We start from the raw sequence: 26,856 nt of genomic DNA, 5'->3' as shown, positions 1-26,856 counted from the left end.
AGGCAATAAAAAGAATGTGCAAATGAGGCTATGCAGAACAGAGAATTGTTAATTAATATATAACATGTTTTCCACACAGCCTTGTTTGCACATTCTTTTGTATTGCCTATTTTATATGGTCGGTGTCCATTACTTTATGGAAACTGAAGGACTGTATTGAAACTAAACCTTTACACTTATATATTCACTATTTAATCAACTAATATACTGGTAATTGTATAAAAAAATATATCTACATTAGGCATGTGCATTTGTGACATTTGATGGAAAACTATTGCTAAAGATAGTGTCTTTGGCATTCATTTCCTCCTGTGTGCACTTGGACTAATATTTACTATGGCTTTAAATTATATTACTGGAGTAAAAAAAATTAAGGGAAATAAAATCCAAAAATTTTCTTTCATGATTCAGATAGAGAATACAATTTAAAAAAATATATATTCCAAATTACTTATATGATCAAATTTGCTTTGTTCTCTTGTTATTCTTTGTTGAAGATATATTTAGATAGGTAGTGAGCACATCTGAAGCACTACATGACAGGATATAGTGCTGCCATCTAGTGCCCTTGCTAATGTATTACATTGTTGCCAAACTGCTGCCATATTTTACTGCTAGACGTGCACACTCCGGAACTTACCTTCCAGCTTTTCAACAAAGGATAACAAGAAAAGGAAGAACATTTGATAATGGAAGTAAATTGTAAATTTGTTTAAAATTGTATGTTCTATCTGAACCATAAAAGACAATTTTGTGGTTTTATGTCCCTTTAAATTCTAAAGCCGCTTAGACATTAGCTATTACATTAGTTATCAGAGCATTTATATTCTAGAAAAAAGAAATAGCTTAGGATTTGAATGCATTGAGATGTAAAACTGCTTAGGATGACCGCCCTCTATTGGTCAAGCAGCAGAATAGATTTTGGGGTATTCAGAAAAACACCAATAGATGGCGCTGAATGTCAACTATCTAATTTGAGGTTGGGGTATATTGTGTTAATCGTGATATTTGCAGCAGCTCATGCTAAAATGAATCTGCATTAGAGTGTCTTAAAAATATACAAAAAAACATGTTACTTTTATTGTTTTACAAATACAGACTATAAATTGTTGCTATATAAAATGCACAAACGAAGGGAATAAACACAGGTTTGCATGGTCATAATAGATTTTTAATTTTACAAATCGAGTAAGGGAAACAATGTTTAAAAAGCAACAGGTTGAAGATGCTGTCGCAGTTTTATGTAAAGCATTGGATACGATGGAGACATTTTCATTAAATAACTGGAGCATTTGGCCCATGAATTAATTTACAGGACAATGTAAGATTTAACAGCCAGGCAGCCATCAGGGGTTTCCAAATTTGGTCCTTCAGAGGTTTTGGAACTACATTTCCCATGATGCTCAGCCAGCATTTTTTCTAGCTGAGCATCATGGGAAATGTAGTTCCAAAACCTCTGGAGAGCCAAGTTTGGAAACCCCTGAATCGGTCCTATCAGCTCGCAACCAGAAAAAAGCTGCCAAAATTGTATTTTATGTGGGGTGAGTACAAGAACCGAAGCGGCGGGAGTGGACACATCACGTGATCTAACACCCAAGTTGACCCCCATCTAACTGCAGATTGACAGATAATTTGTCCTATCAGCTCACTACCCGAAGAGACTGACAAAATTGTATGCTGTTGGCCCGTGACAACCAATCGGATAATGCATTGGGTTTGACTAGCGAATTCATCAGACCAGCGAACGGAAGTGACATTGGCAAGTCTGACAGGACAACACGCCAGTGTATCAAGGGAATAGTCACGTGATATAGCACTTCCTCTCTCTAACAGGAAGTAGTTTTGTTTGCAAAATCAGTTCCTGTTTATTACTTTGCTTGGAGTGGTGTTGTGCAGGTTTAGCATTATGGACGCACACAGCAGGTACATGGATGTAATACATCAATTCATCATACGTTGCACATAATGTTAGTTATCTAATTCACAATCGTAAATAATTGACAGACTCTAAATTACAACATAGAGCTAGTTGATTTAACAATGACTATGTTAAAATGATCACTGTATACTATCATTCAGTTTACTAGTGGATATTAACCAATCAAGCAAATGTTATTGTTCAAATGCTAGTTTTTGAAGGGAGGCTGTCATAGCAAAACTAAATTCCATTCCTTGAGTAAATTCCGCTTTTAGTTTTCTGAATTATTTTCTTAGTTATGTATCATTATATCACTGTAAACAAAACAAAAAACATGGGGGTTAAATTCTGAGCTTACTGCTTTGTATCTCAAAGGACAAAAAAAAGGGAGTGATATTTTGGGGTGTCAAAACTCTGTTCTCCCCATAGGCATTCCACAGTAAGCAGCTTCACTAGAGCTCTAAACATAGGTGGTTGCAAATATTGATAGCTTATGTAAACATTTAACATTGGCATTTCATAAACAACACTGTATCATTGATTGTTAGCACACTTGTAGAAATCCAGTAAGCTGCCTGTGTAAAGTTAAATGAAAGGAGCAGGGATTTTACACTTTCAAATATTGCTCCCCTTTTGCCCATAGGGACACAATTGTTGTACAGCCCTGAATTGAATCACTATATAGTAAAGTAATGTATAGCCAAGAAAATTATTCAGAATGTTAAATTTGAGTTTTACAAATTTCTAGTCCTCATGTTTCTGATGCTTCATGCTAAATTGGTTGTAATTAAACATTTGCTTTTTTATTTATGTTGCAAAAATGATGCTAGCTGTTTATTGCTTAAAGGGACACTGAACCCAAATATTTTCTTTAGTGATTCAGATAGAGCATGACATTTTAAGCAACTTTCTAATTTACTCCTATTATCAATTTTTCTTCATTCTCTTGGTATCTTTATTTGAAATGCAAGAATGTAAGTTTAGATTCCGGCCCATTTTTGGTGAACAACCTGGGTTGTTCTTGCTGATTGGTGGATAAATCCATCTACCAATGAACAAGTGCTTTCCAGGGTGTTGAACCAAACAAATGGCTTAGATGCCTTCTTTTTCAAATAAAGATAGCAAGAGAATGAAGAAAAATTGATAATAGGAGTAAATTCTGAATCATAAAAGAAAAAATTTGGGTTAAGTGTCCCTTTAACCTACTTTTCCCCCAAGAACAGGCTATGTTCCAGTCGTGCATTGCTGCTTTATTTAAAGGGACTTTTAACCCCAAAACATACAAATTGAAACAACTCCCCAATGTACTTCTATTCTCAAGTGTTCTTGTTATCCTTTGTTGAAAAGCATTAAGGTTAGTTCAGGATTATTTACTTGTCTGCCGCACTATATGACAGCAATTTTGCAACAATGTTATACATTAACAAAAGCACTAGATGGTAGCACTATTTCCTGTTATGTAGTGCCGTAGACGTGCATGCTACTTATCCTGATATCTTCAACATATGGAATAAAGACTGTGACACACTGCAAGCGATGCAGCGCGAGGCAAAGCAGTTGCTCGCTCCGCATCGCTTCTGAAGTTCAAATATTTCATCTCTGAGAGCTCAGCTACGCGACCTGACGCAGCAGACTGCTCAGAGATGAAAAGGCAGGAGACACTGAGAACGCACAGCCGCATCTACACGCTGTGCGCTGCTCCGCTTGCAGTGTGTCACAGCCTTAAAGGGACACTGTACCCAAATATTTTCTTTTGTGATTCAGATTGAGCATGAAATTTTAAGCAACTTTCTAATTTGCTCCTATTATTACATTTTCTTCATTCTCTTGGTATCTTTATTTGAAATGCAATAATGTAAGTTTAGATGCCGGCACATTTTTGGTGAACAACCTGGGTTGTCCTTGCTGATTGGTGGATAAATTCATCCACCAATAAAAAAGTGCTGTCCAGAGTACTGAAGCCAAAAAAAGCTTAGATGCCTTCTTTTTCAAATAATGATGCCTTTCTTTTTCAAATAATGATAGCAAGAGAACGAAGAAAAAATGATAATAGGAGTAAATTAGAAAGTTGCTTAAAATTGCATGCTCTTTCTGAATTACAAAAGAAAATATTTGGGTTCAGTGTCCCTTTGCTGTCAAAAAAAGGCAAGCGTGTGATTCTTTATCCACATACATAAATTGTGACATACGAATACAAATCTAAATGTTCTAATACAATTTTTATACTACAAATCTTTAATTACATATACAGTTGTTTGTTTTTTAAGTACAATTTTGTTTGTTTTTTGGAAATACAATACAATTTGTTCTTCTGAAAGTACTTTTTTTTTTTTTTCCAATTTCTAGCATGTGTCAAAACACTCAAAGAAAAAGTCAAGCCACGTATGATGAACAATATTTAATTAATTATTTTAAGTGTGTTTTATAGCAGTAGATTTATTATATCATCTAAATGAGTCATTTTCAGAGGCTTAGAAACAAAATATTTATTAGATGCTTGATATAGAATACCATGATTTTATTTTCCATCTAATTAATTTGTTGTTTTGGTCAACTTCAGTATTATGCATTCGTGCTAAAGGGACACTCAATCAAAATTAAACTTTTATTATTCAGATAGAACATCCCATTTTAAACAACTTTCCAATTTACTTCCATTAACTAAATGTGCACAGTCTTTTTATATTTACACCTTTTGAGTCACCAGCTCCTACTGAGCATGTGCAAGAATAAGTGTGTATGCATTTGTGATTGGCTGATGACTGTCACATGGAGTGGAAAAAGACATAACTTTTAAAATTGTCAGAAAAAAAATCTACTACTCATTTGAAGTTCAGACTAAGTGCTATTGCATTGTCTTGTTATCTTGCATTTGTTGATTATGCAAATCTACTGTGTTGACTGGTCCTTTAACATTTTTTTTAACTCTTTCAGTTTGTAGGTTGTCTGCTGCCCATACTTTAGCAGTCTTCTAATGATGCCTACACGAAACAATATTTCTGGCGTTATGCCTAACCCCAAAGTAAAATATTCCAAACTTTCTGATACAGATGATGGATATATTGACCTTCAGGTGAGATTTAACACACTCCTATTGTTCTTTTGCTATCTTTATTTGAAAAGCAGGAATGTAAAGCTTAGGTGCCGGCCCATTTTTGGTTCAGCAACTGGGTAGTGCTTGCTGATTGGTGGCTAAATGTAGCCAACAATAAGCAACATATTTTACATATTTTTTTTCCAAAACTGTTTCATTTCATAAGAGTTAATTGTCTGCAACTATATTGCTATAACATTTTGCTTTATTTCATAAGTGATTTATCTGTAATCCTATTACTATAACAATTTTTAATTTTTCATGAAGCTGTAAAATGAAAGCAGGCAATATCTTTTTACCTTAAAGGGACATTAAACAATTTGAGATGGTAATATGAAATGATAAAGCATATATAAAAAAAAAAGAAAAAAAAATGCAATATACTTTCATTGAACTCGTGATAACGTATTCCCCCACAGAAGTCAACGGAACAAAAAAACTGGGGGGAAACCTAACACCCCTAAATGTTTTCGTCTACTTAACTGCAAAGGGCTCCAATGCACTTATACCCGCGAGGGTATGTGATTTCTAACCCCGTCCACTATGACTTCACTCAGGGATGCGCAATTCCTATGTAGGTAGTGTGAACGAAGTGTGCGAGTGATAACGTAACTGAAAATATTTCTCCCAGACACAACGTAGTGCGCGCTATTTCCAGCTCAGTGTAAATAACTCACTTCCGTGAATCAGCCAGTTCCGTTCAGAGGGAGAGCTGCCCCTAAGAAAGGTGAGATCTGACAGACTGCAGCTGCCTCACGTCCTATTGTGCCCCCCGTTTGTGACCTCTTACTGCTCCTATAGTTACCTAACAGGCCATGTCACTGCTGAAAAGCACACATCTTTTAGATACAGTTTTTTTGCCCGTAAGTTAATATGTGAAGTTCAGAAGTGTTGCCATGTGCTCCGCTATTTGAGGTAATTTATTGATTGAATGAGTTTGGATAGTCGTAGTCTAATAAAAGTTGGTTTTCAATTGTTTAAACCCCAAGTGTGGTATTTAGTGAGAATAAATTATTTTAGTTGAGCAGATTGTTTTGGGTAAATGCACGATAATTATATGGCAGTGTACTTTATTATTGTTCAAGTTTGAAATAGTTGCTATAGATTCATATGAGCTGAGGCAGAAAGGAAGGAACAATGTAAAAAGACAGTTATATCTTTTGTGGAGATCACTGATCTGCACTAAAACCCACAACATCTGTTTGTACTTATTTTATTTAAACTAGTTTTGTTGTGTGTATTTTAATGCTCTCAGCCTGTAATGGTCAATGAGAAACATGTACATTAAGATTCTGTAGTGTTAACTAAATGTATCAAAGGGACATTAAACACTAAATACATGCTAGATAGAATGATGCATTCAAAGAAAAGATTAGTCCATGACTAACATGTAGATGTATTTTTTAAAGTTTCATTAGTTGTTTAAAAAGTGACAAAATGAGTGTATAGTTTTAGTGTCTATAAAATACTGGGAGCTGCCATGTTGTAACTTGTGTTACCTTCTCTGCTGTGGCCAATTAGGGTCAGTTATAAATAGGTCACTTGAGTGTGCAGCCAATGGTTGTGCTGGATTTAACAGTGTTCTGCACTTCCTTTTCTAACAGGAACTGAAAAGCTCACAATTTCAGAATGGAATTACATGCAAAGAGGACAAAATAAATAATGAAAGTATATTGCAGAGTTATTTTATTATATACAATTTATCATTTTAGATTACCATCTCAAAAAGTGTTTAATGTCCCTTTAATGAAAAATTAAGGTGTTATAGTAATTTATAAGAAAATCGCGATTAAATCGCAATCGTTTTTTTTTTTTTTTTTTTTTTAAATTTTATTTTAAATCACAGGTTTTTTTTCTCTCCCCCATATTGCCCAGCCCTAATATATATATATATATATATATATATATATATATATATATATATATATATATATATATATATATATATATATATATATATATATATATACAGAAAATTGCACTCACAGGACTTTTTTAAACAAAAAAATTACTTTTTAATGGAACGTTTTCAGGGATATTATCCCCTTCATCAGCATGATAAAAGTGAAGAAAAACACTCAATTTATAGTGCACAAATCAAATATCAAATCTACCTGTCTAATGTGTCAGTGGCGCCAAACACTAGTGCTGGAACGCATGTTTGCGTTCCAATGTCTCGTGTACCCGGAAGAGAAGTGACATCACTTCCGGTTGTGCATATATGTAACATTCACTTAAATCGATAAATATTTAGTTATAGCCCCATATGTATTTACAACTGTAGTATGCATATACGATATTGGTATGTGGTTAACATATAAACAATCTCGCATAATATATACCGCATATTGCGATGTGGGTCAATTGTGAAATTACCATGTTGCCATGGAGACCGTTATGATAGGCAATAAACACTGTCTGACATATGGATACAATCGTGTGATGGCTTTCTTTGTTTCACCCTGGTCATTTACCTAAACATGATATAAGGATTACTAAACATACAAACTTTTCTAATATAGTGCTTAATTCATTATATTTGTGTCATATTTATTAGCGCATTATCATAGAGATCCCAGGCATAGGTATTGTAGCCAATCTTAATGCCTGCCATCGTCCCATAGACCCATTCTATCTCCCAAGGTGTTATACGTGATGCACAATTTAAAAAAATTCAATAAACGTTACTACAGTGTATAAACCACTTCCCAAAATTATCTTATTTGCCAATTTCATGTACATATACTGTCATGAATAAGAGGATCTATACATCATATATGGCACATTGTATAATGCCCATCTAGATATCCATATCAGCTATTAACCATATCACTTATTGTAGTGATATACATGGTTATATCCACCAATTAATCAAATGGATTGCATCGGTAGGGGCTCCTCAAAGTCCCTCTCTCCTACTTCAAGCAAAAATGAATCAATGTTACAAACTATCTACACTTAAAAAAAAATACACTATTGGACTACACTGTGTATCATTATAGATGGTTAAATCTATCTCCTCTGCTTTATATGGATGGGATGATTAGTATGGTCCCGATCCCTGACATAACTTATGACACACTCTCCATATTGAACTCCCCGTATCCTTCATGTTGCCATATAGATTCCAATAACCAGCTGTCTTCAAATCATTCATGAGATAATGTAACATCACCACATGTACTGCTTGTTACAAAGATACATTTGAACTTGAGCTGTTTGATCATGTTTCCACTCACTGTATCCATAGGGGGGTACAATCGTTGAGTGACAGAGTGCACCCCTGGTTTGTCGTACCCCCCAGATAATAAGTGGGTGTATTTACATATGTACATAGAGTATGGCTCTTCTACCGGAATGAAATCTGGAGGTGTGGAAATATTGAGTGACCGCCCATATGCCTGGACTTCCACACTGCACACAGGATACAAGATGTTCCTGTTGCTGTATGCTATTGGTATATATATATATATATATATATATATATATATATATATATATATATATATATATATATCGGTATATATGTATAATTGTATATGTGTGTGTGTGTGTATACATATGTATTTGTGTATATATGTCTGTAAATACACACATATACATGTCTAAAGATGCATATATCTCAATGTTAAAGCCCTTTGCCTGCCTTTCCCCCCCCTCCCAACACCTGAAACATCATATCTTTTTGACCCTTCATGACTTTTTTGTGCAATATTATTTTTAAATTCTTCTTATTAGATGATGTTATTATGACTGTAACTGTATTTTGTAATGTATTTTTGATGTGTTTTGTGAGACTGTTTCACGAGACAGTTAAAGTGAAGGTAAAGTTTCATGCATTATACTTTTTCCCCTGTAAATACTATAAAAATCAATGGGACTTTAATTCATCAAATTTTTAGAATCGCTATATTTATTTATTATTTACCGTTTCTTTATGCGATTCAGAACACTGCTAAAAAAAACCGTTTTTTTTTCTTTTCTTTCTAAGCCCGGTCACGTTTTTCTACTAGCCTATTGAAACACTGGCCGTTAGGCGGCCGTCATATTACGTCACCGCATTACTGTTCTCTATGCGCATGAGTTGCATTCACTTCCTTTCTTTTATTCTCAACGCTCGTTCCAGTTTAGCGCATGCGAGATAAGGATTCATATAGGCTAAGTCATATCTATTTACATTTTTTCTGTCACGCAGGCGCAAATGGAATGAACGGTGAATGGTGCGCATGCGCGAGTGGTCCAGAAATCGGGAACGCGCTTTTGTATTACGTACAGAGCGGGTGGGACCGCTCTGTACGTAATATAGTCAAAAACCAGGAAATCAATGGAGGGAGGAGCGAAGACCGGCCGAGAAAGTAAATATAAAGTGTTTAGAATACACTAATATATATATATACAAATATTAAAAATTTTTTTAGCGATCATAGTATGTAGTAGATGAATAATAGAATACAGGCTCCAAAAACGAAAAACTTTACCTTCACTTTAACCTGAGCTCTGAGGACTCGGTAATTATTCTAGCATAAATTGTGCTCAAGCGATTGCATTTACTTTCAACTTGTAATACGCTGGCTACTCCAGACGCACGCAAACAGGAGCGATAAACTCAATATCGCTCAAGCGCAACCATTAGCGCACCACTAGTAATCTAGCCCGTAGTGTTTAATGTCCCTTTAAATCATAGATGTTCAACATTTTTTAGATGTTTTTTATAGATTTGTAAGCATCTTTGTCATAAGCTTAATTATTTAGTGCTGCGGAATCTGTTGGAATTTTTCGAATAACTGATAATAATCCTGTTGTTTTTTTATTGTTGTTTTTTTTTCCCAGTTTAAGAAGAGCCCTCCAAAAATCCCATACAAAGCTATAATTTTGGCAACAGTCTTATTCCTGATAGGGACACTACTGATTGTGATTGGATCCTTGTTATTAGCAGGATACATCAGCAAAGCAGTAAGTTTTTTTTCCTTCTTTATTGATGCCTCTAATGAAGTCTCAGCCCTCACTTGTACCATGAGCCAGAGGATTCCTGATAGTGATCAGCCTTATAACGTTTTACAATCAATGCAAGAGTTTTACATAAAAAATAGCAGTATGTGTCATATCTAGTCTGTCATTTTGCTGCCTGTCAACTCATATTCCATTTAAATAGATATGTAACAGTGCTCACTTAGTAAAAACATATATGTTAAATCAAAGTAAACGTACAAATTAACATATTGAGCACTTAGAAAATATCAGTGTGGCCCCTGCCTATAGTTAAATAAGAGAGAAGACAACACAGAGAGCTTAAGTTCTACTGTAGCATTTTTTATTTTATTTTTTTGCAGCAAAAGTCCTCTAGTGAGCTCTCCTATGTGTCTCCTAGCAACACTTCAAAGGAAAAGCTGCTCCTTTGCCTTCCTGTGAAAATCACAGCCCCCATGTGGGGCAGTGACAGGAAGTAATTGATACTTCACAAATTAAGTTAAATAAGAGATAAAATCCTTTTAAAATGATGAATAATACATAATGCAGATTTCTATTAACTATAAACCACTGCTCATAGTTTTTTTTTTTTTATATAACAACAAAGAAACAAACAAACCAGTCAGATTTAGTTATTCTTAATCTACACTGATTAAAGGGACAGTATAAACCAATTTGCATATAACTGCTTGTAATAAACACTACTATAAAGAAGAATATGCACAGATACCGATATAAAAATCCAGTTAAAAACTTACTTAGAATCTCCCAGTTTAGCTCTGTTGAAAATGATAGCTGGAACACCCACTTAAAGTGGTTGTATAGCAAAAAAGAAGACACTCCCCCTTCATCTGCATATGAAAAGACCCTTTACACAATCAGGAGCAAGCTGGAGGTGGTATACATCAATATACTTCTAAAACCTTGGGGCTTGGTTAGGCGTCTGAAATACTATATAAATGGATAATCTACTAAACATTTATGCAAAGAAAAATCTTGTGTATAATGTCTCTTTAAGGTCTGTTTGTGGCATTTGAGAACAAAGCTTATGTGCATACTCTATAACAATTCTCTATTTTCCAAGGTTTCGTTGGCACCCCAAAAAATTATTTTAGTACCTAGTGTTTGCTCATTTTATGATCACATGTTGAAAATACATGGATCCTAGATTTGGAGTGTATTTGTCAAGGACTGCTCTATAATGAAACTGTTCCCTACTTTATTCCCATTCCTGCTGTAGAGCATAGAGTGTTATTCTATAGCCAGATAATTGAAATCTATTGTAATTTTAAGGTGTTGCTTTAAGTCAGGGTTTGACAAACCCATGAACCAGGGAGCCACTGGCTCTTAGAATTTTATCCCTGGCTCCTTACTTCTTGGGTTATTTTTTCAAATACCACTGTCTGACCCCTACATATTCTTACTGGCTTCTAAATGTAATTATATTTGTCAACCCCTGCTTTTAAATTACATTAAACACTTGACTTTTAAACATCCTTAAAACTAACTCTTATAGGATACTGATCCAGTGCTTGATGTGGCTATATATATATATATATATATATATATATATATATATATATATATATATATATATATATATATATATATATATATATATATATATATATATATATATATATATATATATAGCGCCATATTGTAGCAGCACAGCAGTCATGTGACACACGTAGCATATTTACTAATAATGTATGCTAAGAGAAAGCACAGCTGCAGTACTCGCTCACTGTTATGCAGAGCTTGTGCTGCAGTTTATGTTGAGAATCATATTTTATAAACATCGTTTTCTATGTAAAAAGTTTATTGCTCAGTCTTCACCACACTTTTTAAGGTTCCTAATCTGTGTCAGTGCACGGCTCCAGACAGGGTTTTAAATCTAAACAACAAACTCCGGTCTGGAGAGGGAGAGGGAGAGAGGATCTGTGGAAGAAAACAGGCTGAATAACTCATGCTATGAGTTCTACAGCCTGCTCTTCCACGGAGCCTTTCTCCCCCCTCCCGACCGGAGTTTGTTGTTTCGATTTATAACCCTGTCTGGAGCCGTGCACTGACACAGATTAGGAACCTTAAAAAGTGTTGTAAAGACTGAGCAATAAACTTTTTACATAGAAAACGATGTTTAGAAAATATGGTATTTAAAGTGAATGTCAATTTTATTACATCAGCTGCCTCCTAATAAATCTTTTACCCATCTGTATCATAACCACAAGTTTGTTTTTTTGTTTTTTTTAAATTAAAGGGACACTGTACCCAAATTTTTTATTTTGTAATTCAGAGCATGCAATTTTAAGCAACTTTCTAATTTACTCCTATTAATTTTTCTTCGTTCTCTTGCTATCATTATTTGAAAAAGAAGGCATCAAAGCTTTTTTTTTTTTTTGGGTTCAGTACTCTGGACAGCACTTTTTTATTGGTGGATAGATTTATCCACCAATCAGCAAGGACAACCCAGGTTGTTCACCAAAAATGGGCCGGCATCTAAACTTACATTCTTGCATTTCAAATAAAGATACCAAGAGAATGAAGAAAATTTGATAATAGGAGTAAATTAGAAAGTTGCTTAAAATGTCATGCTCAATCTGAATCACGAAAGAAATTTTTTGGGTACAGTGTCCCTTTAAGATTGATTATGTATTTTAATTACTAACTTCTTTGCGATATCTATCTTCCGCCTCCCACCCGGCACTTACGTGTTCTTCACATTCTGACGTCTAGAGCTGTCCCACCCCCTCTATACGCATGTGTGAATGGCGCACCCGTGGAGCTATATTTTTCTGTGCATAATTTCTTCAATCTATCAATTTTGAACCTTTTATTAATAAAATATATGCCCATTTCAGCATTCGCAATCGTCTTATAGCCTATCAGGAGAAGAACAATACGATCGTTCTTTGTTTAATCCTTATTTGAGAATTGTGTTCTATAGCGCATGCGCGTCCCATGAACGCGCATTGCTTCTGAATGGGGATAACATTTTCTAACGCATGCCAAAAAAAGAGCACGACGTATCTCAAAAGGATTTGAACACCCCAGGGAGGAAAAAGCTGATTAGCAAGAATAGCTGTCAGTCATTTTAATAATGAGGGACAATATGGCGGGCGGAGGAAGTGCGGCCAGAAAACAGAGATAAAAAGGTATAATTTACGATTTATTAATAACATTGGTAAAATCGATGAATTAAAGTCCCCCTTATTTGAATTGCTTCACAATATTACGTTAAGCACTAGAGGTGACTTTACATTCATTTTAAATAAAAGATTCTCAACATAAACTGAAGCACAAGCGCTGCATAACAGCGAGCTAGTACTGCAGCTGAGATAAGCATACACTATAAGGAAATATGCTGTGCATGTCATGTGACCGCTGTGCCCCAGTGTAATGTACGTTACAATATGGCACCATACATTTCAGAATCGAGCATCTTATTAAAGGGACAGTAAACACCAGAATTTTTGTTGTTTAAAAAGATAGATAATCCCTTTATTACCCATTCCCCAGTTTTGCATAACCAACACAGTTATAATAATATACTTTTTACCTCTGTGATTACCTTGTATCTAAGCCTCTGTAAACTGCCCCCTTACTTCATTTCTTTTGACAGACTTGCATTTTTAGCCAATCAGTGCTGACTCCTAGGAGCTTCACGTGCATGAGCTCAATGTTATCTATATGAAACACATGAACTAACGCCCTCTAGTGGTGAAAAACTGTCAAAATGCTTTCAGATTAGAGGCGGCCTTCAAGGTCTTAGAAATTAGCATATGAACCTCCTAGGTTTAGCTTTCAACTAAGAATACCAAGGGAACAAAGCAAAATTGGTAATAAAAGTAAATTGGAAAGTTGTTTAAAATTACATGCCCTGGGGGGGCGGAGCCAGCAGAGTAACATGGAGGACGCACATTTCAGCAGCTCTGACTACATTGCATACAAAAGTTAATTTATGGGTCTGCTTCAGCCCTAATTTCTGCTTTATAATGAAGTCTGCTTAATACCAAAGACCCGCGCACCTATTCCTAATACTAAAAGCTCTGCCAGTGTGATAGACATTCAAAAACCCTGCGGGCATCCTGCAAACAAGAGGCTGTGGTGTCGGCCATCTTGGACATTTCTATCATGCATCCCGGGAGCCCACTACTACTCTCCGGCATGTTGACAGCGGAGCAAATTATGGAGAGGATACATCTGTTTCTCGATGGGTGCTGCACCATGCTTGAGCGTTTACCCAGCCAGGCGCTCCGACAGGCGGACGACAAGCTTCTAGCTTGTCCTACACAAGTGCCCAGCTGCATGACCATGCCGGGGGGTGGCGGCGCTGTGGGGCCCCGGCGTCCCTCGCCCCCTGAGCATATTGCCTTGGAAGCGGGGAATGGATTTGCCCCTACCGGCTTCTTGCCGGGTACGTTTAGGAGCTCCGGCATTCAGCGACATCAAACACTTATTACTGTCACTAGCAGCCATCCGCAGCTCCCATCGCCTGCAACTAAAACAACCCGGAGAGGCATACATCTTACTTCGGAGGTAAACTCCGCATCGTTAGGCTGCTATATTTGGACTTGCCCGAGCGCAGAGGTCAGCAATACATTGTCTCAGAGGTTTGAGGACTTACACTGCTTTTTCTTTGGTGGAGCTCAGTCGGCCCTTCTCAGCCGCGAACAGCAGCAGCCAGGCATCACAACCAGGCTGCACAGGACAGGCATTGGTTAGAACCCTGAGAGCTTTTGAGAGACGCTGACTATGGAGGTGATGTGTTGGATTATTCCTGAGCTCTCCACTATGAGTTGGCTTGAACTGGCTGTTACCTTCAAGCTCCTTTGTTATTTACTAATGACTCATAGATTTATTCCCTAGTGTGTTTGATGCAATGTACTTTTATGATGTTATGCATGCATATTTTGTCATCCTATAATAACATGCACAGAAAGATAACCATTGTTATGCTCATGTGGATGCTCCTGTCCTGCTTGTTTGAGGACCTTGTTTGCAAAAGTTCTCATATGTTATACTCCCCAGTAGTCCCAGGTATCATTATGATATATATATATTTTGGAACTAAAGGCTGGGTTTAAGATCTAAATCGATGTTAAACTTATTATACCATATATCTTTCTATAAGTGCTGGGGCTTATGTTCTTACTTATTTACTAACTACCGCGTGGTATACTAGACAATATTTATCATGACCCATCTGCGGAGTAATCTCTGTCACAGATCTGGATCTGTTATTAATTTTAATACTATTATCAATATAATCTGATCATATCAGGGGTATAGTTATTTCAATTCTTTAACTAGTCTAGGGAAGTCATGCATGACTATCACACACTTTTACAACATACTTTTTGATGACAGGACCTGTCAGCGGCCGAGGCAGAGTTCTGTACGTCATTCCATTTCTTAGTGTTTAGAATATATTATACTGGCTCCCCAAATATCTGACTACCATTTGCCCTCTTTTTTATTTAAAATATCTACACTTAGCCATTTGCCATTTGCTCCCCGGTTACTTCTCCAAATTGTATACAGCTTAACGTCCGCTACACACTTTCATAGACCCAGTACTTGGTTACTAATGTTGGTTATTTATGTGCACTCGATGTGAGATATAACTATGCTATACATCCTGTGGGCTATATGTTCTAATAAAGGTATGCATGTCTGTACTACCCTATAATGCTGAAGCCAACCCACTCAGCACACTGAATGCCTGGCTCCTGTTTTGTATATGTATCTGTCCTCCTTTTTATTCACAACAAACCTCTAAGTCCTTAAAGATACCTACTTCATTGATATTACTTTATTACCACCTCCCCCCCCCCCCCGCCACCACCATAATGTGCCTCCTTTTCTAGGAGTACTAACTACGCGGCTTGTCTTGCCTATGCCGCATTTCACTCATAGCTCTTTAACAACAACCCTTAGTGTACCGCACCCTAACTAGCTTGTTTATGAATATATATTTCAATATAATATTATAACAATCACTTCCCCACAGATAAATCGTCTTGAATGACAACTTGGAGGGATTAGGCCTGTTTAACGCCTGTATGCTTTTCTTCTGGTATAGTCCCTAACAAAGAGCGGATAGAAACTTAATTTGCAAAACCTGAGGTCATAATAGAGAGATCCAAGAGTGGTCTCTCTTTTTTTTCTTTCACCTTCCCTTACTCCTAGCTATTTCCCTTATGTTCGGTCCCTGGTGGACCTCTAGTGTTCATTTGAGAAGGTTCCCCTTTATATAGGCATTACAAACTAACTCTATAGTACTGTTTAAGTTTTTTGATTCTGTAACATGTTATATGTACGTTATTTTCGCTATTTACTTATGCTGTTTGTATGCCTATTTTGAGCACCTCAATAAAAATTTAATTAAAAAAAAAAATAAAAAAAAAAATAAAATTACATGCCCTATTTAAATCACAAAAGTTTTTTTTTTACTTGACTGTCCCTTTAACACTCTGCTTCCAAACATTTTTTTTTTGCAACACTTTTGGGGTTAAGCTGAACAAATAAAATAAACAGCAGTGATTACCTGATTTTTATCAATAAGAAAAAGTTAGTTTTAAGAATTTTTGTCACGTGTTAAGTGTCCCTTTAAGTATGAACCTTTAGCTTAAAAAGGCAAATATCCATTTAAAAAGAAATAAAAACAGATATATTTTTAAAGGCTTACATTTCAGATGTAACAAAAAAATGCAAGCTGCAAGCATGTCCCTTTTTTAGTTGTGTAGCTAAACTGTACTTCAGATTAACCTCTGGTGCATAGAATTTGTGTGAAGTCCTAAAAAAAACTTTTATTGAAAAAAAAAAATAATTCTGCCTTTTTTTTTTTTTTTTTTTTTCCGGAAATATGCTATATACTGCATACTTATGTTCTAATAAAATCCTTGCTCTTCCCTTAATTATACCGGATGTCTCTTTCATTTTTAGGGAAATGAACGAGCAATCCCTGTTCTAATCATTGGAATATTGGTGTTTCTGCCTGGATTTTATCATTTACGCATTGCATACTATGCATCTAAAGGGTACAGAGGATATTCCTACGATGATATACCGGACTTTGATGATTGAGGCTCTGTCTATGCTGCATAATGGAGGAGAGAAAAATGATTATGCCATGGATTAGTTGTGGAGGCACTAGATGCTTGCACATCTGGGCAATATGAATGATTCCTAAAGGTTTTGGATAAACATATAATTGGAAATATATATTTATATATATATAATTACACCATGGAAATTATGCTTTGGCAGTCTGTTCAGGCAGAGGAAGCCGTATTGACTAGCGTCAATAGATATATATTTTTTTTCTTTTTTATTATATCTTGTAAAATATGTAAAAAGCAATCATGGAAGAATTCTCTTTTGAGCAGAAAAATAAAATAATGGTCTTAAATTGTCTAGTAATATAGTAAGGAACTTGTCAGACAAATTTGCAAAGGAACGGTTTCTATTCCTTCGATTTTATTTTTTTTATTGATTTTTTTTTTTTTTTTTTAAGCTGTAAAGTCCTTTGCTATCTTTTTGTTTAAACCTACTTGAGCTATGTGGTTAACCCCTATATCAGGGGTAAATGCAAAGTTTGCAAGTGACAATAGTACATACTTAACATGATTTAATGAATGGGAGCATATTATAGTTGCTGTAAAATGTCACTTTTATTAAGAAAAAAACAATCCTAATGATTATATTCCCTCATTTTCAAGAGTAAATGCAATTCTCAAATGTATTGTAATATTTAGTTTGCAATGAGAATGTTTTAAATGAAGTTATTAAATGCTTGATTATGCACAGTAAAAAAAGAACAACTTTGCAATATAATGTCATAATTTATTTTGCCCCCTTTTTCTGTAATTTAAGTCTGAAAGTTGTGGTATTCCCAGTCCTGAAAACTAAAAAAAACACATAGCAGGATTCACAAGCCTAACCTTGCTACATCTCTCTCTCTGATTTGAAGTTATCTTTTCTGCCAACAATAATTTCAGAATGGCTATTCCAAATAAGGAAAGTGGTGAGTAGGGTTTGACCATTGAAAAACAAACAAGGTGTTAACTGTTCTAATAATGTTCAGACACAGGTGGCATGTTTGTTGTCAAACTGCAGAAAAATGTTGTAATTACAAGGTTTACTCTCTTAAAGTGAATGTAAACTTTGAGGAATGTGTGTGGCCGTTTTTTTTAAAATCCTATTAAAAACAGGTGCACTTTCATTCATCAAAGTTTACATTTTAGCCGTTTTGTTAAAATACTTATCTTTTCTTCTTGCAAAGCCAGAGCAGCCTTTCTCCCGCCCGTTGCTCATCTCGTCATAGGTCAGGGAGGAAGCTGGATTCGTCATTGCTGACGTTAGAAGAGACGAGCAACGAGCGGGGAAGCGCTGCTCCGGCTTTGCAAGAAAAAAAGGTAAGTATTTTATCAAAACAGCTAAAATGTAAACTTTGATGAATGAAAGTGCCACTATTTTTAATAGGATTTTTAAAAACTGGGCACACATTTCCTCAAAGTTTACATTCACTTTAAAGGGACACTGAACCCAAAAAAATGATTTTGTGATTCAGATAGAGCATGCAATTTTAAGCAACTTTCTAATTTACTCCTATTATCAATTTTTCTTCGTTTTCTTGCTATCTTTATTTTAAAAAGAAGGCATCTAATCTAAGGAGCCAGCCAATTTTTGGTTCAGAATGCTGGACAGCTCTTGTTTATTGATGGGTGAATTTATCCACCAATCGGCAAGAACAACCCAGATTGTTCACCAAAAATAGGCCGGCAATCTAAACTTACATTCTTGCTTTTCAAATAACGATACCAAGAGAATGAAAAAAAAAATAATAGGAGTAAATTAGAAAGTTACTTAAAATTGCATGCTCTATCTGAATCACAAAATCATTTTTTTCGCGAAAGAAAACATTTGGGTTCAGTGTCCCTTTAAGTCAGTTGAAGCCACATTATGTATTCTAATTTATTCAGACAGCAACAATTTTAAGTCTACTGGGTTTCCTGTAGAGGTTGAAATGTATGGTAGGATTTGTAGCTCTGTAATAACCCTTCACAATTGCAGTCAATAAAGTTTGTTCTCTTTTAAATTTTAATTAAATTCAGCTTTTTTTTTAAAAAATGAAGCTCCTAGTCTTTTTTTGGGTTCTGGAGAAGTTTATTTTTCATATGAAATTTATGTGTTTTTTTCTGTTTTTAACAATTCTTATTACTAATTTTTCTGTGGAATGTATTCAAAGATAATTTATTTAGCACTTGAGGCCATACAAATATTGGAATGACCACACAATAGCACAACAACAAAGTCCACAGTGTACAAAAGTGTGCACTGACATCCTATAACCACAGTCAAAGCTTCTGTATAGGTTTTTAAAGAGCAAAAATAAATCCTTTCTTTCATATAGGTGGCGAGAGTCCGCAAGCTAGTTACTGATGGGATATACATTCCTACCAGGAGGAGGCAAAGTTTCCCAAACCTCAAATGCCTATAAATACATCTCCCACCTCACTCATGCCTCAGTTTAAAAAAATTTGCCTCCTTAGGAGGTGGTGTGAAGCATGATGTGCTTGATTTCTTCAGTGAAAGGCGCTTCTAAGCATATTGATGCCCAGTTCCTCTCAAAGTGCAGTGTTTGTCTGAGGGATGTGAAGGGAGTATTGCCTGATGATGCAATGTTTTCGCCTATGGGAAAGTTTTTCATAAGGGATTCATCTGCTGCCGACCTTTATAGATCGACAATATACTATTGTACCATTACCTCTGCTGATATGTTTCAGTACTGGTTTGGCTGTCTGCTATATGTGGATGGGTGTCTTACATTATTATTCTTTATTTATAAAGCGCCAACAGATTCCGCAGCGCTGTTCATAGGTAACAAAGATAAAAGGACAATACAATATGAGACATCAGACAAAATTTAACAAACAAATATAGGAGGAATTGGGAGCCCTGTTCCCGTGGGAACTTACAATCTAAATGGGTAGGAGGGTGAGAAACAGGAGGTGGGGACTGCAAAGGTGGGAATGATGTTAGTGTGAAGTTAGATGAGGGCAACTATTAGGCAAGTGGAATTCATTAGTTACTGATTTGGTTATAGGCTTCCCTGAACAAGAAGGTCTTTAGGGAGCGTTTAAAGGAGGAGAGGTTGGGGGAAAGTCTGACAGCACGAGGAAGTGCGTTCCAGAGGGTTGGTGCCGCACAAGAGAAGTCCTGTAGTCTAGCATGAGAGGAGGTGATGGTAAATATATACTTTTATTATATAACACACTTTCAGCTATGGATTGGGCACTTTTTAAATAAAGTTGATATATATTGTTTGTATACATGCCTTGAGTCAGTAATTCATTGCTCTTTTCTTAGCGACTTTATTTGTGGGTAAATATGTGTCAAGGTTGGTAGAGTCTGGGAAACATACAGTTTTTTTTTTTTTGGAGCTAGTAATTTATTTATAAATTAGGATGCTAAGTATTATGTTAGTCTCATGGAATGTTGATGATCACATTTTATGCAGCTATAATAGAAGTATCCATTAGGTTTATTTAGGTGCATTAAGTTTTTTTGTATATACAATCAAAATTCTTACCTGCTTTTTAGAGTGATAGGTGTATTAGAAATCCACTGCAACTTTGCATGTCGTGCATGTGATAATGCTATTTATGTCATATTGTGACGTGTCATCGTTTTGGACCGTTTTTTTTGGCGCCAAAACTTTTTAATTTTCCTGCCAAAATTACCATTATAAGCTCCGCCCCCAGCTCATTCAGTGTTCTCAAAAAACACTTTAGAGAGCTTTCATGCAGCATTTTATGAATCTGTTTTCCCATTCTCTCAAGCTTGTTATATATATCATATATAGGAGGATATATTTATAAATTTGCAGAATTAATTTATTTTTTTTCAAATTTTTTTTTTTTTGCAATTATGTCTCAAACTGAACCTGCTTCTGGTGTTACCATAGAATTTGAGCTGACTGAACACGTATCTAGCAAAGCTAAGTGTGTTTGTTGTAATAAAGCTGATCTAAATTCTTCAGCTCAAATATGTGGCTCTTGTTTTGACAAGTTGTTAAATGCTGATAATATATATATGAGTACAAATACACCCACTGTTATTCCATCTCAGTCTAATGTACATGGCATTACTGCAGAAATGAAAGATTTTATTGCTGCAGCTATAAAGAAGGCAATGACTGCTATTCCGCCTTCAAATAAACCTAAAAGGGTTTTGCAACATTTTCCTAAACCTAGTGAATTAAGTTCTGACCTTCAGCATACTTCTGTATCCTCTACTGATGGGTTTTCCTCTGATTCAGAGGATGCCACGTCAGAGACAGATATAGACAAATCTTTTTTATGCAAGATAGAATATATTCGTTCTCTCTTAAAGGAAGTTTTGTTTACTTTGGGTATTGAGTCTAAACCTCCTGATGATAAAGCTAGTAATCATCTAAATTCTGTATTTAAGACTACTATTATTACTCCTGAAGTATTTCCTATTCCTGACACTATCTCTAATGTGATTGCTAAAGAATGGTCTAAGCCTGGTACCTCTTTTAACCCTTCTTCTAGATTTAATAAATTGTATCCCTTAACTGTAGCCAACTTATAACTTTGGGAAACAGTTCCTGAAATTGATGGGGCAATTTCCACTCTTGCCAAACATGCTACTATTCCAATGGAAGACAGTACTTCTTTTAAGGATCCTTTAGATAGGACGCTTGAAACTTATCTAAGAAGGGCATATTTACATACTGGCTATTTTCTTAGACCTGTTATATTTATGGCTGATGTTGCTGCTGCTTCTCCTTTTTGGTTGGACAGTTTAGCACAGCAGTTATCTTCGAATTCTGAATTATCTACCATTGTTTTACTTCAACATACAAATCATTTTATTTGTGATGCTATATTTGACGATATGAAGATTAATGTCAAATCCATGTCTTTAGCCATTCTTACTAGAAGAGCTTTATGGCTTAAATCTTGGAATGCTGACGTGTCTAAAACTAGATTATTATTTCTCTATTCAAGGTAAAAATCTTTTTGGTTCACAATTGGATTATATTATCTCCACTGTTACTGGGGGTAAGCAAGTTTTTGTGCCCCAAGACAAGAAATCTAAGAGTAACTTTAAAGCTCCTTTCGTCAGAATAGAGAACAGAAAACCACTCCTTCCACTAAGGCCTCTGGTTCTAATTGGAGACCATCTCCGAATTGGAATAAATCCAAACCTTTTAAGAAACCAAATCCTGCCCCTAAACCTACATAAAGGTGCGGCCCTCAAGCCAGTTCTTCTGGTAGGGGGAAGACTAAAACTATTTCAAAGAGTTTGGACAGACTTTGTCCAAAATCAGTGGATTTAGAATATAATTTCTCAGGGGTATCGAATAGGATTCAGAATAAGACCTCCTTCGGGAATATTCTTTCTTACCCATGTATCAAAAAACCCAGTAAAAGCTCAAGCCTTTCTGAAATGTGTTTCAGATCTAGAACTTTCAGGGGTAATTATCCTAGTTCCACAGCAGGAACAAGGATTGGGGTTTTTATTCAAATCTATTCATTGTACCAAAGAAGGAAAATTCTTTCAGACCTATTTTGGATCTGAAAACATTAAATCATTTTGTAAGTGTCCCAACTTTCAAGATGGTGACTATAAGGACTATTCTGCCTTTTGTTCAGCAAGGTCACTTCATGTCCACAGTAGACTTACAGGATCACAATCTGATTCATCCAGATCACTATCAATTTCTGAGATTCTCTTTTCTAAACAAGCATTACCAATTTGTCACTCTTCCGTTTTTGGCCTTGCAACAGCACCAAGAATATTCTCAATAGTTCTAGGTGCCCTTCTATCTGTAATCAGAGAGCAGGGTATTGCAGTGTTTCCTTATTGGGACGATATCTTGGTACTAGCTCAATCTTTTCATTTAGCAGAATCTCACACAAAACAATTTCTGTTTCTTCAAAGACATGTTTGGAGGATCAATTTACCATATAGTTTCTTGATTCCTCAGACAAAGGTCACTTTTTTAGGTTTCCAGATAGATTCAGTGTCCATGACTATATCCCTAACAGAAAAGAGATGTTTGAGATTGGGTTTAGCTTGTCTAAACCTACAGTCTCATCATTTCCTTCAGTGGCTATGTGCATGGAAGTTTTAGGTCTCATGTTTGCAACATCGGACGTGATCCCTTTTGCCTATTTTCATATGAGACCTCTACAGCTTTGCATGTTGCACCAATGGTGCAGGGATTATACTCGGATATCACAACTGATATACTTAAATCCCAACAATCACCTTATTGTTCAAGGGGCCTCCTTTGTTCATCCTACCTGGACTGTGATCACAACAGATGCAAGTCTCACAGGTTGGGGAGCTGTCTGGGGGTCTCTGACAGCACAAGGAGTTTGGAATCGTTGAGGGGTGAGGTTACCAATCAGTATTAGAACTCTGTGCTATTTTCAGAGCTCTTCAGGCTTGGCCTCTATTAAAAAAGAACCGTATATTCGGTTTCAAACAGACAATGTCACAACAGTGGCATATGTCAATCATCAAGGGGGGGGACTCGCAGTGTCCTAGCAATGAAAGAAGTGTCTCTAATACTTTCTTGGGCGGAATCCAACTCTTGTCTAAGCACTGCGATTCATATACCAGGTGTAGACAATTGGGAAGCGGATTATCTCCGCTGTCAGATTCTACATCCGGGGGAGTAGTCTCTCCATACAGATGTATTCTATCAGATTGTGCAGATGTGGGGTCTTCCAGACATAGATCTGATGGCCTGTCGTCTAAACAAGAAACTTCCCAGATACCTCTCCAGGTCCAGGTAACCTCAGGCGGAATTAACCTGCTTACATTTTTCCACCTTTGGTTCTTCTTCCAAGAGTGATCTCAAAGGTCATAATGGAACAATCTTATATGTTTCTGATAGCACCAGCATGGCCTCACCGGTTCTGGTATGCGGACCTTGTCTGAATGTCCAGTTGCTAACCTTGGTCACGTCCTCTAAGACCAGAGCTTCTGTCTCAAGGCCCTTTTTACATCCGGATCTCAAATCTCTAAATTTGAAGGCATGGAAATTGAACACTTAGTCCTTAGTCATAGAGGTTTCTCTGACTCTGTGATTAACACTGTTACATGCTCATAAGCCTGTTTCAAGGAAAATATATCGCAAGGTTTGGAAAACCTATATTTCATGGTGTCCCACTCATGATTATTCTTGGCATTCTTTTAGAATTCCTAGGATTCTACAGTTTCTTCAGGATGGTTTGGATAAAGGTTTGTCTGACAATACTTTGAAAGTTCAAATATCTGCTCTTTCTGTTTTATTTCACAGAAAGATTGCTAATATTCCTGATGTTCACTGTTTTGTACAGGCTTTGACTTGTACCAAACCTGTTATTAAATCTATCTCTCCTCCTTGGAGTCTAAATTTGGTATTAAATACTTTGCAGTCTCTCCCTTTTGAGCCTATGCATTCTTTGGACATTAAACTACTTTTTTGGAAAGTGTTATTTCTCTTGGCTATCTCTTCTGCTAGAAGAGTTTCTGAATTGTCTGCTCTCTCTTGTGAGTTTCCTTATCTGATTTTCCATCAAGATAAAGCTGTTTTGCGGACTTTGTTTACATTTTTGCCTAAAGTTGTGAATTCTAACAACATCAATAGGGAAATTATTGTTCCTTCTTTGTGTCATAATCCTAAGAATACTTTACATTCTTTGGATCTAGTAAGAGCTTTGAAATATTATGCTGAGGCTACTAAAGATTTCAGAAAGACTTCTAGTCTATTTGTTATTTTTTTCTGGTTTCAGAAAAGGTCAGAACCCCTCTGCCATTTCTTTGGCATCTTTGTTTAAACTTCTTATTCACAAATCTTATTTGGAGGCGGGGCAGTCTCTGCCTCAGAGAATAACAGCTCATTCTACAAGATCAGTTGCCACATCTTGGGTTTTCAAGAATGAAGCTTCAGTTGATCAAATCTGCAAAGCAGCCACTTGGTGGTCTTTGCATACATTCACAAAATTTTACAATTTTGATGTTTTTTCTTCTTCGGAAGCAGTTTTTGGTAGAAAGGTTCTTCAGGCTGCTATCTCGGTTTGATTCTAGTGCCTATGATTTAATTTTTTTGAATTTTTGAGAAAACTTTAATTATTTTTTTGGATTTAATTTCTCAGTTGAAATAGCTGTTTTTATTTTATCCCTCCCTCTATAGTTACTCGTGGACTTCCACATCTTGGGTATTATATCCCATCAGTAACTAGCTTGAGGACTCTCGCCGCCTATATGAAAGAAAACATAACTTATATAAGAACTTACCTGATAATTTCAATTTTCATGGTGGCGAGAGTCCACGAGACCCACCCTTTTTTGGGGGTTATGATTTTTTGTATAAAGGACATTATTTATCCTGTTCCTCTTTTTATGCTTTTACTCCTTATACACCTCACTAACTTGGCTATACATTAAACTGAGGTGGGAGGTGTATTTATAGGCATTTGAGGTTTGGGAAACTTTGCCCCCTCCTGGTAGGATTGTATATCCCATACGTCACTAGCTCATGGACTCTTGCCAATATGAAAGAAATTAATTTATCAGGTAAGTAAATTATGTTTTTTTATACCAATAACAAAAAGAAATATGGAAAGCTTTTGTGCAACAGTTTTTGGGCAAAAGGCAATAACTGGGATAAGGCAGTGGTGGGATTCCGAAATGTATATACTTCTTAAAATTTAGAAACTCTATAGGTTTTGTATTATAGAGAACAGGTTCTATATACATTTTCTAAATTTTAGGAACAGGTTCCTAAGAACTGATGAGAACAGGCTTAATCCCACCATGGGGATTAAGGCTGAAACAGAATTTTATTTCATGTTCTAATGAAAAGAAAAAAACCTGTTGTGCAGTGTTACATCACTAAAGGGATATTAAAGTGAAGGTAAACTTTGTTGAATGAAAGCCCGTTTTTTAAAAAAAAATACTATTAAAAACAGGGGCACTTTCATTCATCAAAATTTAGAAAGCAGCCGTTTTGATTAAAAACTTAGCTTTGTTTTTTTCACAGTCAGAGCAGCTTCCCCACTCGGAGATCCTCTCTTCACACATCATCAATGACTAATCCAGCTTCCTCCAATCATGGCATGGCCTCAGGCAATGACTACCCTGGGGGGAAAGCCGTGATTGGAGGAAGCTGGATTAGTCATTGATGATGTGTGAAGAGAAGATCTCCGGGTGGGGGAAGCTGCTCTGGCTCTGCAAAGAAGAGAGGTAAGTTTTTAATCAAAACGGTGCCCCTGTTTTTAATAGTATTTTTTTAAAAATGGGCTTTCATTCATCAAAGTTTACCTTCACTTTAAGCGGTCAATAGATGCTAGACATAAGGATGTATTCAAAACAAAGATTAGACTTAGGACAATATGTAGATGTATTTTTACAACTACTGTATATTCGTTCAAATATTAAAGATCTAATTGTAAAGGTTTAGTTTCTTTAGTGTAGATTCTATAATAGGTGCAACCATGTTTGAACTAGTTTTCTATTTATCTCGGTGTTCTGGTGAAAACCATAAGGGACAGGGCGAGCTGCGGCAGACAGGCACGCATATGTACGCCCCTGTCTGCCGTAGCATGATAAATCAACCCCTATATACATTTTATAAGCATAGTATTGAAGTTCTCTCCCACATCCCTCTAGCCATGGGTACTGCTATATTATAATCTAGCTTTCACTGCATTCCAGTGCTGACATAGTTTTTGTATAGGTGCAGCAACTCTCCTATTACCAGAAAACCTACATTCCAAAATGATGACATCCATATTTAGAGGAGGGTGCATGAAATGTATTTAGTGTTAATATCCCTTTAACAATA

The 26,856-nt window shown here is 36.0% G+C and overlaps 1 protein-coding gene across 2 annotated transcripts; it reads left to right on the top strand.

Annotated features, from left to right (window-relative positions):
* Window positions 1–1,777: 1,777 nt before the first annotated feature.
* TMEM230 (transmembrane protein 230) lies at window positions 1,778–17,819 on the top strand. 2 transcript variants are annotated; one of them, XM_053718198.1, is made up of 5 exons: window positions 1,826–1,923; window positions 4,265–4,300; window positions 4,853–4,991; window positions 9,843–9,965; window positions 16,929–17,819. In XM_053718198.1, the coding sequence occupies exons 3-5, from the start codon at window positions 4,893–4,895 to the stop codon at window positions 17,067–17,069; spliced, it is 363 nt and encodes a 120-aa protein (XP_053574173.1). In that variant the 5' UTR covers window positions 1,826–1,923; window positions 4,265–4,300; window positions 4,853–4,892; the 3' UTR covers window positions 17,070–17,819. The 2 variants fall into 2 exon arrangements, with proteins under 2 accessions (XP_053574172.1, XP_053574173.1); XM_053718197.1 differs by lacking the exon at window positions 4,265–4,300 and having other exon boundaries at window positions 1,778–1,923.
* The last annotated feature ends 9,037 nt before the right edge of the window (window positions 17,820–26,856 follow it).

The sequence above is a fragment of the Bombina bombina genome, chromosome 6 (assembly GCF_027579735.1).
Source record: "Bombina bombina isolate aBomBom1 chromosome 6, aBomBom1.pri, whole genome shotgun sequence".
Classification (NCBI taxonomy): domain Eukaryota; kingdom Metazoa; phylum Chordata; class Amphibia; order Anura; family Bombinatoridae; genus Bombina; species Bombina bombina.
Note: the sequence above shows the minus strand (reverse complement) of the source record. Positions and strands in the feature narration are given on the sequence as shown.